Below are 13,953 nucleotides of genomic sequence, written 5' to 3'. Positions count from 1 at the left end.
CGGTACCGTAAGTGAGAGTATTTAGTTTAAACACTTGGATGGGTCGGGACTCGTCTTCTCTCCATAAAATGCGCTGTAAATCCCTATCCTCCTCAGCGACAAGAACTTGGCGATACATTTTTTCAATATCGCCAGTTAAGAGGAATTTATACTGCCTGGCACGTATTAAAATGGTAAAGAGAGAGTCCTGAATAGTTGGACCCACCATGAGCACATCGTTTAGGGCATAACCTGATGAGGAAGGAGCAGAACCATCAAATACCACTCGCAGTTTAGTTGATTCGCTTTCCTGCTTAAATACTGCATGATGAACTCNTGGAATTTAATATTTAATATTGATTATTTACGTATGCTAATTAGGTTTAAGAAATGCTCTGAGCTGAAAATATGTATTATAACATTTTTATCATAAAAAAACAAAAAGACACAATTTCCGTTGTTCTTGTAATTTAGGAATCAGTTTCCTATGTATAATTTTTAATTAGTGCCTTTAATTATGACAACCGTTTTTATTTAACAAAGTACAAGTATTTACTTATAATTTAAAAGTAAATTAAAAACTGGAAGGGTATAAATTTGTTTTGATCATCGGTTTTCAATTTACCACAATTCTGATGAAAGAAAATGAGTATGCTCAATGCATAAAATGGGAGCGTAACAATTTTATTTATTTATAAAATATGTTATTCCATTTCAGTAGCCCATAAATTGTATCACCAAGTATAAATTGTAGCCCACAAGTGTATGTTCACATACATCTTCGGATCTCAGTACTAAACTTCCAGATTCGCACTAAAAGTCATCCCATTTGACTAAAAGTGCTTGAAAATTTCAGATACCGTAAAAATCACGAAAAATAATATTTGTATTGAATTTTATTCAATTGACAAAGCTAAAAATATATAAATTACACCAAAACTGTTAGATTTTTTTTTAAACTTTTTAACAACGTCCCGTACCAGGTGGGGTGTGTGACACCCACACGCACTTTAAAGGCATGTAACTCAGTTTGTAGTTACCGCTGGACTGATTTTGCAACGCTGATCCAAGCAGCAGTGTCATAATTCCAGCTACTGAGAATTTCAAATTCAGCACTTGCAAATTTTTAAAATTGTGGCTTTTTTTAAAGGACTGGGGTGTGTCACACCCCACCTCGTACAGCGAGGGTTAAAACATTTACTCTCTAGGTAGGGTAGGTATAATAAATAAATTACCATCCACTTCCTATGAGCTAACCAGTGGCCAATATAGATTTCATTAGCATATTTTCGAATCGTAGGAAGTGATATCCTTGGATTGATCTTGACATTGATTCTTTGTGCGAGCCGTGAGTCATAGTACCGCACGTGGTAATACATAAGTAACCCTTGGTTTGGTTTGCTAAATGATTAGCTGACGTAGGTGTTCATAATAGCTGCAGTATTTTTCTTCACCTAATTGAATGTTTAGTCTGGAACTAGTGCTTTGGGTTCTCGATTGTAACTGAAACATTTATTTAGCACTCACCAATGAAGTTAACTTACAATCTAAGGCAAAGATTTGTCTTAAAACTATGTAATAGATCTTCAGATAAATTATAAAATTAAGATTAACTTTGGTTTATTGATTTAAAGTTTACTGAAAGAGATAATTTCAGTGTCTTGACTGACTTTGATAAACTGTTATGTACTAAAACCAAGTTCTACTCGCGGAATCACTCACGCACGTGGACTTCGTTCCGTAACGCCATCATCACAAACACTTAACTTCTTGAAATCATAAATAAGTATCTACTTATCTCTTATTAAAAATGTGTCACTTCTGCTCAGTCAATAAAAACTTAGCAAAACGATAGAATTCAAGTTCTTCATGTAGGTAACAATAAATTGTAAAGCTACTTACGTCCTGTAAGTGCAGTCAGTCACTGAAAGAAATGAATAGGTACCTGACTTTTAACAGTTTTTAACATAGGGAATTTCGTTTTTTTATTACTTGGTAGGAATGTAATGCGTTAAAAATGATTTGGAAAGAAGAAAATCTTAGCTTATTTCATGGTATTTGGCCATGACCTACCATGCTGGCCGAATGCCAAATAGCATTAAGAAATATCACAACCGGCGGCGATAAGTTATGTTTTAACGGATAATAAAGTTAAAACTTAATGTGGCTGGGGATTTAATGTTTAAATATTCGATGTGCGTACGAGTTTAGATAAAACACACGTATGTTTATGTTTGAATCACGTTTAAAGTTAAATCATTCGAGGCGTGACGGCTGCCGCACCTGTGTTGCCAGGCTGCAATATTTATAATACATCAGGGTTGCCACTGTTGTATAATATTTCCATCCTGACTTTGAAGTATTCATAACAGAAATTGCAGTGCTACAAATGGATACAAAATAATATGTAATTATATTGCTATACGTACGTAGACCGATATAAAAACATATGAATAAAGCGAAAGTATTTAATTTTAAAGAAAGACAACAGCAAACTAAGCAAAATTAGATACTAATTATGAACAGAATAATGTCGTTTTAACTGATATTAATTTGTTATTGCTATTTTTGTTTTTATTTTAAACTTTAAAGATACAACAAAAGTAAGATAATGCAGAATTGCAGAAAACATACAACGTCACCCCGAAAGCTGTCAAGTGTCAACCCTAGCGACGCCGTGTGTTCCGCGGCGCGGGCGCAACCGCCGCATGTCCGCTTCCTGTGTTCCTGTCTTTGTTCCACCCCTTTTAGGATTCAAACACCGCTTCCTTTTGGTTTGTAAACAAAATCAGTGTTAAAAGCAAATAATTAAGACTGGCACAATCTTTTTTTGGGTTAAAATTTCCCCTTCTTCTTTTGATCTCAACAAAATTAATATTTTTTTTATTATGTAAAATTAATCAACAATATACCTACTTACTTACTTAAATGTGTATACTCCATGCTAAGCATTTGAATCACGAGGCATGATTTTAACAAGCATACACTGACAGATATAATAAGTGTAACTAAACCAAGGTTGACGTAGAATAATAAGCATGCTGATGGTCCAATAATTTGGCACAATCATGGTAATTTTGCTTTGTTACACCATACAGCGGCACATACACTGCCTCAGTACCTTTAACATAATTGCAAACTGGATAATATTAGCATATTAAAATACCGAGCATTGTTAATAACAGCATGTTCTAAGAGCCTTGAATAATTAGGCAAAAAACGCATTATTATAATGCCTTTTCTATCGTTAGACATAGCAGGTAGATTGATCTAAGTGGCACATAGGCACGCAGTACGCAGAAAGGCGTTATCGGAGCTATGGCATCTCGTTTGCGGGGGCTAGTTTTTGTGCGCATCTTCCATCACGAACGGAAGCCGGCCGGGTTCCAGCTAGGGGTGCCAGGTGCGCTGCGGATAGCGGGACAATAGCGAATGGAAACTGGGACGTAAACATCTGATCTGACTGCATAAGTTTTTAAGTCTTTTAGAACGTAAACGGGAGAAAGAAAAAAGAAATCAGCTGTTACTATACAGAGTTGCTATCGATGTAATAGAATATGGAACAGCTGATTTTTGTTTCTCGCTGAAGATAGCGAATCATTGAGCCCATAGTAAAAGTTGTTCATAATCATAATTATATTGACCATTCCTGAAAGCAACTAAGGCCTATTAAGCTCTAGTCAAACAGAGTTTTGTATTATTAAACTGAAAGCTTTCAACACTGTTTTGGTATTGACAAGGGATATTATTTAAGGTTCGGCCAAACCAATGCGATCACACGCGATCAGCCGGCGTGCAGCGATGGCGATCAATGCATTTAAGTCTGGTCGCCATCGCTACACGCCGGCTGATCGCGTGTGATCGCATTGGTTTGGCCGAACCTTTAGGACTGATTTTACTATCATCGGATAACTCTTAACTGAAGAATAAACTTGTCATTTTGACATCTTTCCCACACTGAAACTGTCAATGTGCCAAACTTATTCGTTAGTTAAAAGTTATTCGACCATAGTAAAATCAGCCGTTATTCATTTTTTCTCTTTGATAAGATACTTTAATCCATTTGCCCTTAATCTTTATTTAAAACAATGCAATGATGCAATACGTTTTTAGTAACAAAATCGCTATTTATCTCTAAGATGAAAGCATGCGCCCTCACCTCCTACACGTTTTTAATCCCACGTCTCTTGTAACGGAACGGGACGTCCCACGTACCTGACATCACTATCCTGGTATTCTCCACCAACCCTTTGTTACGCGGCTTGAATGGGCCCTCGACGGGAAGTCGGCACACGTGCTAATTGCCAAAGCAAACAATCAACAATCTAATACGAAGATTGGGTAGTTTACTTTCCCACTCCGCATTCTGCATTCCGTATCTCGTTAACGGGCCGCGACAGTTTCCAATAAATGACTGTTTGATACCTAACGATGATTCTATCGTTATTTACATTATTAGGTATGTCAGCGCTCATTTCCAAACAGTTTCTAAATCTATAACGGGACTAAATCAGTTAATGATACTCATTTTGATTGGTAGAGAATGCCATCTAGCTTTTACCCGCTTAAGCTCAGTGTAAGTTCACCTTTTGCAGTCTGTTATGTAACGTATTGTGTGCAATAAATAAGTATTCCCAAATACATTTTGTTGTACCTAACGAAAATCACAAACGGACTGCAGCACACTTCATTTTTAATCGTCTGACGTCTTATAATTGCTAATTAATTTAATAGTTATTGTTATCAGTAGTTATTGTAAAGAAACCATTGTGTGAGATATAATTTGCAGTACTCATAGCTTCCGCAGCGAAACAGTTATTTATTGATTGGCGAGATTAACGTTTGTGGTATTTCCTGTTATTGACGTGGATAACAAATTTCTATCATTAATATTAGAAATAATTTAGTGCTCATTGTGAATATATCAAACTCTTACACAGCGAAGAACATCATACTCGTACATCCATACAAAAATACCTACATAAACTATTTTATCTAAATTCACTTCACTTTTTAAAACGAATTCATTGTAAATCGAAGAACCTTGTACAAGTTCAGATTTCATCCTCGATGTAATAGAATATTAAGTGTTTTTATTTCGTCGAATTTTGGTGATCCAATAAACCTCGTTCAAAGTTTGCTTTTATGTTGTCTTACTTTTACTTTTGCTTATTTCCTGATTCAATATTACATGCGAATTGATGATGGATTGACAGCATTGATGATCCCCAGACTTATATCCGAGAAGTTCGCGGCAAGTTCAATGTAATTAAGAAGCAAATTAAAACAATTAAAACGTTCGCTTTGCTCAACTCAGAAGTCATTGTCAGTATGAGATCACTCGTGAGCTCATCAAAATATCACTGCCATAATGCCGTGTTTTGTTTACATATTAGAGGAAGGAAAGGAATAGGAATTTGTATATGTTTAGATATTTGTGTCTTAATTAGGTTTACAAGAGAAGTTAAATGTAGTTAGTAAACAACAGATTTAAAAAAAATATCTTCTTTAACTACAATATCTTTGAATGCATTGAAAAATGTTGCTTTTAACATCAATCTATTACAAAATTAAAAATAAGGTCTGTAACTAAGTGCGAAAGATAATTATTATTGAGCTTTTTAAGTGCTGTTGCTCTTAGCGTCTTATTATATTGTTTCGTCAAAGCAATGTCGCTATGTCAATCTCAAAATACAGAAATAAGTTGTAATTTTAAATTGTGTCATTATTCAAGTATGAATAATCCGAGCATTGATCCCTGGCCGGGCGTCATTCTATTTTGGCGCAATTATTTTGACGTACTCGCAGCGGTAATGGCCGATCTCAAAATAACGGGTCGTAGTGGCTGGCTCGATGTCTCATTCATGAAATGAGAACGACGGAATTTTGTTTCGGAACGGAAACGAAATAAAATGTTGTCTAATGCTGGAGACAACAATAAATACCAAACGCAGCATTCTATGTATTTGTTACTATTTTTAAAATTTTCATACTCTCCCCATTCCTAGGCATGTACGAGTATGCTCACCGTCTTTTATTAACCATAAGATGAATAAAAAGTATAAAAACAAATGAAACTCTTCTTNCATGGGCCACCATCATGTATATTTAGATATACAGATAGGAGCTATTGAAACGCCCAGATTCTTCAAGATAGTTTATAATACAAAAATGGCTCTTTACATTGCAAAGGTCGGTAGCGGAATGAGACTGACAGTTGGTTTTAATATGAACTATGCAAACTACTTATACTAATCTACAGTTGATGTTACACGGAGGAAGAATTGTGGTAAAAGTTTGCGTAGGCGTTACGCGCCGAAACATCCTCCCGGCCGTTGAAAGATCACTTTCAACCTTGAAGATCTTCAGTCGTAGGGAGTGGACAGAGGCGAGTTAGGGGCCGCCGCACGCAGCCACGGGTCGTGTTGACATCCGCCACTCTCGAGATGCCGTCGGGTCCCGGGAAGAGCCGCAACACGCGTCCCAGGCGCCAGTTCAAGGGCGGCGCGTGGTCTTCAGCAAGGAGTACCATATCTCCAATATTGAGCTGGGCTGTATTGCTACGCCATTTAGTCCTCTGTTGTAGCTCTGACAGATACTCCTTGTTCCACCTCCGCCAGAAGTGCTGCCTTATGCTTTCTAGCCGTAGATAGCGGTTCCGTGGATGGTCATTGTGGTGGTCTTCAATAGGTGGCGTGGGTAGTGCAGTCAGCGGCCTGCCGATGATGAAGTGCCCTGGGGATAAGGAGAGGAGGTCGTTAGGACAGGAGGACATGGGACACAAGGGACGGCTATTGAGAAGTGCCTCCACTTGTGCAAATAAAGTAGTAATTTCTTCAAAAGTTAAATTAGAATTTCCCATGACACGCTTTAAGTGGTGTTTTGCCGATTTTACCCCAGCTTCCCAAATACCACCGAAATGAGGAGCGTAAGTAGGTATGAATTTAAATGTGATGCCTTGTTGACTTGCAAAATCACCTATAGGTTCTTGGTTTTGTTTTAGAAAAGTTCCTATATCCTTAGCCGCCGCCACAAAGTTGCGACCGTTATCGCAAAATATTTCCGTTGGCTTGCCTCTGCGGGAAATAAAACGTCGAAGGGTCATAACAAACGCATCCTTTGTCAAATCGCTCACGGCCTCGAGATGAATACATTTGTACCGCATGCATACAAAAAGACATAAATAACATTTGATTAAGCGACTTCCGCGGCCCCGGCGATTGAGAATCAAAAACGGTCCAGCAAAGTCTAAGCCAACCGACAAAAATGGATAGTCTGGATTTATGCGCTGGCTAGGTAAGTTGCCCATCTTCGGACATAATGTTTTGCCACGCAGACGCCTGCAGATGACGCAGTTATTTACGGTGCGTCGTGCTAGATAACGTCCATTGACTGGCCAGACTGTTTCTCTTATATTTGCTAACAACAACTGCGGGCCCGCGTGTAAACCACTTACGTGCTCTCTTTCAAAATACAATTTAGTTAATTTATGATTTGCGTGTAATAATATTGGATGCCGTTTTTCGTAGGCACAGGCAGATGCATCTATGCGCCCGCCAACTCTAATTAAATTATCATTATCAAAAAATGGCGAAAGTGACAAAATTTTACTCTTATTGGGAAGCGATTTACATTTTAATAACAACTCGTATTCAACTGGGAATGACTCACGCTGCGCGATAACGCACAATGCATGGAATGAGTCACGAAGTTCCTCGACGGACAGTAGTCCGGTACGTTTATTTTTAATATTCTTAAGGTTAAATGTGAACCTTAACACGTAGGCAAAAGATCGTTGCAGTCTATTTAGTGATGAATATTTATCAAAATTAATAAAAGGTTCTTTAATTATTGTTGTGTGTACTTTAGTTTCAGGTAACGTACCTATCTCGTTTGATTTCAAGCTAGGCCAGTTTAATTCACACTCTTTAAGGTAATTAGGGCCGTGCCACCATAGACTTGAATTAATTAGATTATAGTGCGTAGTAGGGTGACCATAGTTACGGCCTTAGAATTTATGGATTGTTTCTAAACCCTTTTTTTAAATAATGTAAATGTTTTGTAGCTCGTTTATATGTATTTTCTATTTTGTTTTCCATAGTGAATGAAGTTGTAGTTAATGCATGATTACAATGAATGTTTTTGCTGACCAATTGTGTATTAAAGGAACCGGTAATTATCCAGCCCAAATGAGAACTTATTAATTTTGGATTTTGGGGACCAAGAGATCGTTGTTCGCTCGTTATGATGTCCCAGAATAAATCAGCCCCTATCAATAGATCTATAGGAGCTGGCTCATAGAATTTAGGGTCAGCTAGCAATATGTTTTTTGGTAATTTANACTGCATGATGACATAAATAATAACATGTGTCTGGTTGATTAGTTGCAAGAGATAAATGACCTAATTCTGCGTATTCTTTAATAAATTTGCTATATTCAATTTTGAGCAATGGATTTTTTCTAAATCTTTTTTCTAAATAATGTAAACGTTTTTTTGCTAATTTATATGTATCTCCTAGACAGTCAGGTGTATCGACTAATGGTAATTTAACACAAAATCTACCATTATCGTCCCTACGTGTGTTAGTAATGAAATGTTTCTCGCATTCTTTTTCTTTGGTACTTAATAGAGATTTTGTGGGTACTTCTTCTAAGTCCCAAAATTTAGTTAATGTATTTTCTATTTTGCTTTCCATAGTGAATGAAGTTGTTGTTAATGCATGATTACAATGAATGTTTTTGCTGACCAATTGTGTATTAAAGGAACCGGTAATTATCCAGCCCAAATGAGAATTTATTAATTTTGGATTTTGGGGACCAAGAGATCGTTGTTCGCTCCTTATGATGTCCCAGAATAAATCAGCCCCTATCAATAGATCTATAGGAGCTGGCTCATAGAATTTAGGATCAGCTAGCAATATATTTTTTGATAATTTAATTGACTGAATATTGACGGGGTACTTTGGTATACGCCCTGTCAATTCTTGTAGAACAAGACATGAAAAGGAGACATTGAAATTGCTATTTAGAGATTTCATTTGTATTTTGCAACTTTCAGAAATGTTTATAGAATTGTTAGAATTATTGCCTATTCCTTTGACCTTTAGCGAGTCAATGGGAATTGATTTTAGTGAAAGTTTCTCTTTTTACTTTTAAAGTAAAAATACAATTTACATTCTAAAATCATTACATTCGGCCATCCGTCACCGTGATGCCTCCTGGCATACACGTCTCATCTATACTTATAATAAATCTGTAGAGAGGTCAATTCTGTACATGAAATATATTTTCAAAATAACTATCAGGGGGTGATTAGTGATCGATACTGATGCCAAAAATGCAATCAGTAAAATTTTTGTCTGTCTGTCTGTCTGTCTGTCTGTATGTTCCTTATAGAAACAAAAACTNTGCTGGTTAATTGGATTCGAGACCTCAACTACAGCGGTAGATAATAGTACTTGCTTGGTACTTTCTTTAGAAAAGTATGCACCCGATTCGCTGGGCTCATACGTATCTGAATTAGGCTCGTCTACGCAGACGCTCACATGATGATTGACTAAGGAAGCTGAATTGTGAAGCAAACTATTGTGCCTAGCGTTGCACTCGCGGCATGGACCCATTCGGCACTCGTTGACCGGGTGACCTTGCCTGAGACAGTTTTCACACAGCCTATGTTTCAGAACATCCTTCATCCTTTCATCAACATCCTTGGCCTTGAACGTAGAGCATTCATAAATTTTGTGGTTATTATTGCAAATTACACATGTATAAGTGCTAGATTTATTAAATTGTCTTTGAGGCTTATTATTAGAACTCGCAAACGATTTTATGTATGAATTATTATTATTATTGCCCTGTTTATTATTTTGCCATGAATTATTACGCACATTGACCACTGGGGCTTTGACAACAGCACTTTGCGTGTCTTGTGCCCTGTTATTTCGATTAAGTGACTCTAATACATTCGCACGGTCAATAATGAAGTTAAAAAATTGTTCTAAAGTTGCGGTATCACCACTTAAACCACTACGGTGCTCTTCCCATTTGCCTAAAGTATTACTATCTAACTTGGAGGAGAGCATAAATATAATTAAGACATCCCACTTGTCAGTTGGCTGTCCCAAAGTGGCAAGGGCACGCAAGTTTTTAGTAACGTGGTCGACTAAAAATCTGAGAGATCTCTCCGACTCGCGCGGAAGTGGCTTAATGCTGAATAATGCATTCAAATGGTGATTTATTAAAGTGCGCTTGTTATTATACCTATTGCATAACAATTTCCAGGCCTCATCATAGTTCGCTGATGACACCTCGAGATTGGAAATTACTCTGGCGGCATCACCCTCCAGATATGAAATTAAGTAATGGAACTTGTGAATAGGCAAAATACGCAAATTGTTGTGAATTAAGTTTTCAAATGTGTCGCGAAACTCAAGCCAACGGAAATATGCGCCATCAAATTTTGATATTTGTATCTGAGGTAGTTTTAAATTATAATTGTCCTGATTATCCATGCAAAAAGATTCATACATTGATGCACGCCTATTTTCTGACTCTAATTTTCTTGTAAATTTCTCTAAAATAGTTTTGGCAGTGGCAATATTAATAATGATGTCGCGATCAATTTTGTCACGTTCATCAATTTCATTTTCTATATTATCTGAATTTAAAACCTCTATGTCATTTTGCAAGTCATCAACCTTAACTGATAACGCTTCGAATTTTGCAAGTTTTAGACTTAACTCTGTTAATTGAATGTTAGTTAAATCTTCGCTATTAGAAATACTATTTATATAATTCTTAAATTTTGTGATCTGTCCTTTGGCGGACGATCGCCTTGTTAATAAATCCTTCAAACGAGATTTATCTTCCGCGTTAGGCATAGTTATCTAAGAAAATGAACAACTACAATGAAAAATATGAAATAATAAATAAATATGAAAGGCTCACGCTCCTCGTCTCGGTGGTACTTGCCGCAGGAACCGGTCAGCTGGCCGCCGCCGTTATCGGGTAGCCGGAGGTATTAACGCAGCTGTTTGATTGCGCAGCGCAAGCGTTAATTACACCCTGAAATTGTCGGCAATATGCTTTAATACCTATCTTAGATCGAGACGAGTTGACTGTGATGACTAGTCTATGGAAATAATCTCAAAAACAGCTAGTAAATTGCAAAATCTATGAAAAGTTAATTTGTATTTCAATATTTATCAAATATATTATGTATTCATTACTGTATTTATTAGGTAATTGATGTTTAATGCAAAACTATCTTGAAATTTGTTTTTATTTTGTAACGACGGTAGATTCGAATGATGATGCAATCTCGTTAACGAATTACTTGTTATGAAATTCCACAATTATTTAACACAAATGGATGCAGATTCTTAATAGGAGATTTAGGACATGGATTTAGTAAAGGAAGTGTAAGGAAGGGCACTTATCTTTTAGCAGAACCGCCGCGCACGATGTGGAACTTTAGCTGCACCACTGCTCGCACCATCCGGCGTATTTTCGCGTAATTCTTCAATTCTTCATTTGTTGTTTGGATTCCCCTCATGGGCCACCATCATGTATATTTAGATATACAGATAGGAGCTATTGAAACGCCCAGATTCTTCAAGATAGTTTATAATACAAAAATGGCTCTTTACATTGCAAAGGTCGGTAGCGGAATGAAACTGACAGTTGGTTTTAATATGAACTATGCAAACTACTTATACTAATCTACAGTTGATGTTACACGGAGGAAGAATTGTGGTAAAAGTTTGCGTAGGCGTTACGCGCCGAAACAGTGTTTATAGCCCCTTTTTGTGTGAATAACACGTTAAATACCTACAGGTAAAAAATATTTATCTTATGCAATGTAAAAAACCTTTTCTCTATCGTTTTTCAATGTGGATTTCTTGAAATTAAAGACGAAAATAATTATTTTGATCGTTTATTAATTATTACAAATTTTGTTCAAAATGTCCGCCTCGGCATCGTATACACTAAGTAACGACATCTTCTTCTAATTTAGACTGGCCCTATACAGCGGCCTGCACGTTCCCCAGANAACTATGCAAACTACTTATACTAATCTACAGTTGATGTTACACGGAGGAAGAATTGTGGTAAAAGTTTGCGTAGGCGTTACGCGCCGAAACACTTCTTCTTTAAAAGTATTTTAAACAAGAACGCCTACTTATTGAGGTAGGAACACTCCGTGGTATTTCAGGGACACGTTTTTATTGTGATACCCGTACTTCATTGTTTTTGTTAAGTTTCTTGTCGCAAGAGTGAATCGAAACCTTTACATAATAGTAACTACTCTAACCGGAGATACCACAGTTAGTCACTTGATTCTTTAATGCAGTATACAAAAACGACAACAAATTGCTTGCTTTTTGTATGTATGCCCTTTAGTTCTTGATTAAGATTAACGAGTTCTATAACTTGTTTTTTCTTAATTTGTTAACTCTTTAATTACGCTCCTTCTATGTCTTGTACTTATAGAATACATGTTCTAATATCAACAAGTAAGTTGTTAAATAACTATGTTGAAAGGGGGTCCATTCATGCATTACCTTTACTCCATACTCGTACTACTACGTTAGCAATACTAATTGGAAGTTAATAACGTTTACTTTGTTAAACTGGGGCTTTGTAAAATTAACTCTTAGTGTAATTAGCGAGGAAAATATAATGTTATTGGCAAAGTAGATACTTACGTTATTTTAACTGGCCACAAATAATAATAATAATACTCGTACGAGTACAAGTAAATTACAATGCTACTTATGTCATAACTTAAAAAAACATTTATAGGACATGTTTTATGACCTCTGTGGAAAAGTTTACCCGATAATGCTATAAATATACCTACCTATGACTTAGCATGGTTTACTGTAGACTGAAGGTTGTTTTAAAAACAATGGATGATCTCAACGGGAAGCATTGTCACCATAGAAAATTATGAGCTAAAATATACACATAATTATCAAAACATACTTAACTCTACGTTAGTGATGTTGCAATGTGTTAAAAACAATGCATAATTTCATAGTGGCGTTCCCGCGCGCGCGTACGCAGAATGTTATCGCATGTGAAAAATGTGCCGTACGCAGGAAACGATAGTTCGTATGTAAAGTGAACATTTTGCAACACAGAGTAGATAATACAGTCTACTTAAAATTCATGGAGTTTCCTTCACCCAAAACTGATGATAACTGAGACAGTCACTTCCAAATACTTACAAAAGTATGTGTAATTTTGTATTATATTTGTTGTTGTACGGTATTGACGTTTAGTATCAAAGCATTAAATGCAAAACAAAACGATGCTTTATTAGCATTCATGTTCATTGGATGCGAGTTAATTGCAATATAAAAACCTATTTTGTGATAACCACTTTCTTTAAAAAAAAATATGTTAAATAAATGATAAAGACTGCATATATTTAAATTATATTTTTGTTTTGTTACAGGTAAGTTTCCAAAGAAAACTTTCTTATGGAGTTTCGCTGGTTGGAGAACAAAAAACAGGTAGCGCCATCTCTGCCACAAGCTAGAAAACTTGTTTCAGCTACTCGACGCTAGATGGCGCTAATAATATCGCGCTGTGAGCTTTCATTTTTTCAGTGATGAACGCTTATACCTACAGTTTTTATTCATAAAATGACGTTTTCATTGTTTATTTTTATGAGGTATTTCATTTTTTTTCATTCTATTAGGTAGGTATGTATTTCATTTTTGTAAAGTGATGTAGAGTCTTTTTTAAAATTAAATTAGGTACGCAATATTACGGTGTACATAATGTTAAACTCTTTTTAACGGGAACGGGAGTAATTTATAAAGTCAATCACATTCTTTGAACAATTAAACACATGTCGAATATGAAATAAGTACCTATAACGGCATGATATGCTAAACTCTATTAGCCGCACCATAATAATCATTCAAAAATCCAGTACGAATCCCTTGGTTTGATGCCAGAAC

General features: G+C 36.1%; 2 protein-coding genes across 9 annotated transcripts in view; one reads left to right on the top strand and one right to left on the bottom strand.

Moving 5' to 3' along the window:
• raskol (Ras GTPase-activating protein raskol) overlaps positions 1 to 13,953 on the top strand; it is a 174,585-nt gene that overhangs the window by 124,180 nt on the left and 36,452 nt on the right. The window lies entirely within an intron of this gene.
• LOC114365356 (uncharacterized) lies at positions 6,124 to 8,313 on the bottom strand. Its single transcript, XM_028321905.1, has one exon. The coding sequence runs from the start codon at positions 7,286 to 7,288 to the stop codon at positions 6,329 to 6,331; it is 960 nt and encodes a 319-aa protein (XP_028177706.1). The 5' UTR covers positions 7,289 to 8,313; the 3' UTR covers positions 6,124 to 6,328.

Source organism: Ostrinia furnacalis, unplaced genomic scaffold (assembly GCF_004193835.3).
Source record: "Ostrinia furnacalis isolate ACB-3 unplaced genomic scaffold, ASM419383v2 OfSCF7584, whole genome shotgun sequence".
NCBI classification, from domain to species: Eukaryota; Metazoa; Arthropoda; class Insecta; order Lepidoptera; family Crambidae; genus Ostrinia; species Ostrinia furnacalis.
This window is presented reverse-complemented; position numbering and strand designations above follow the sequence as displayed.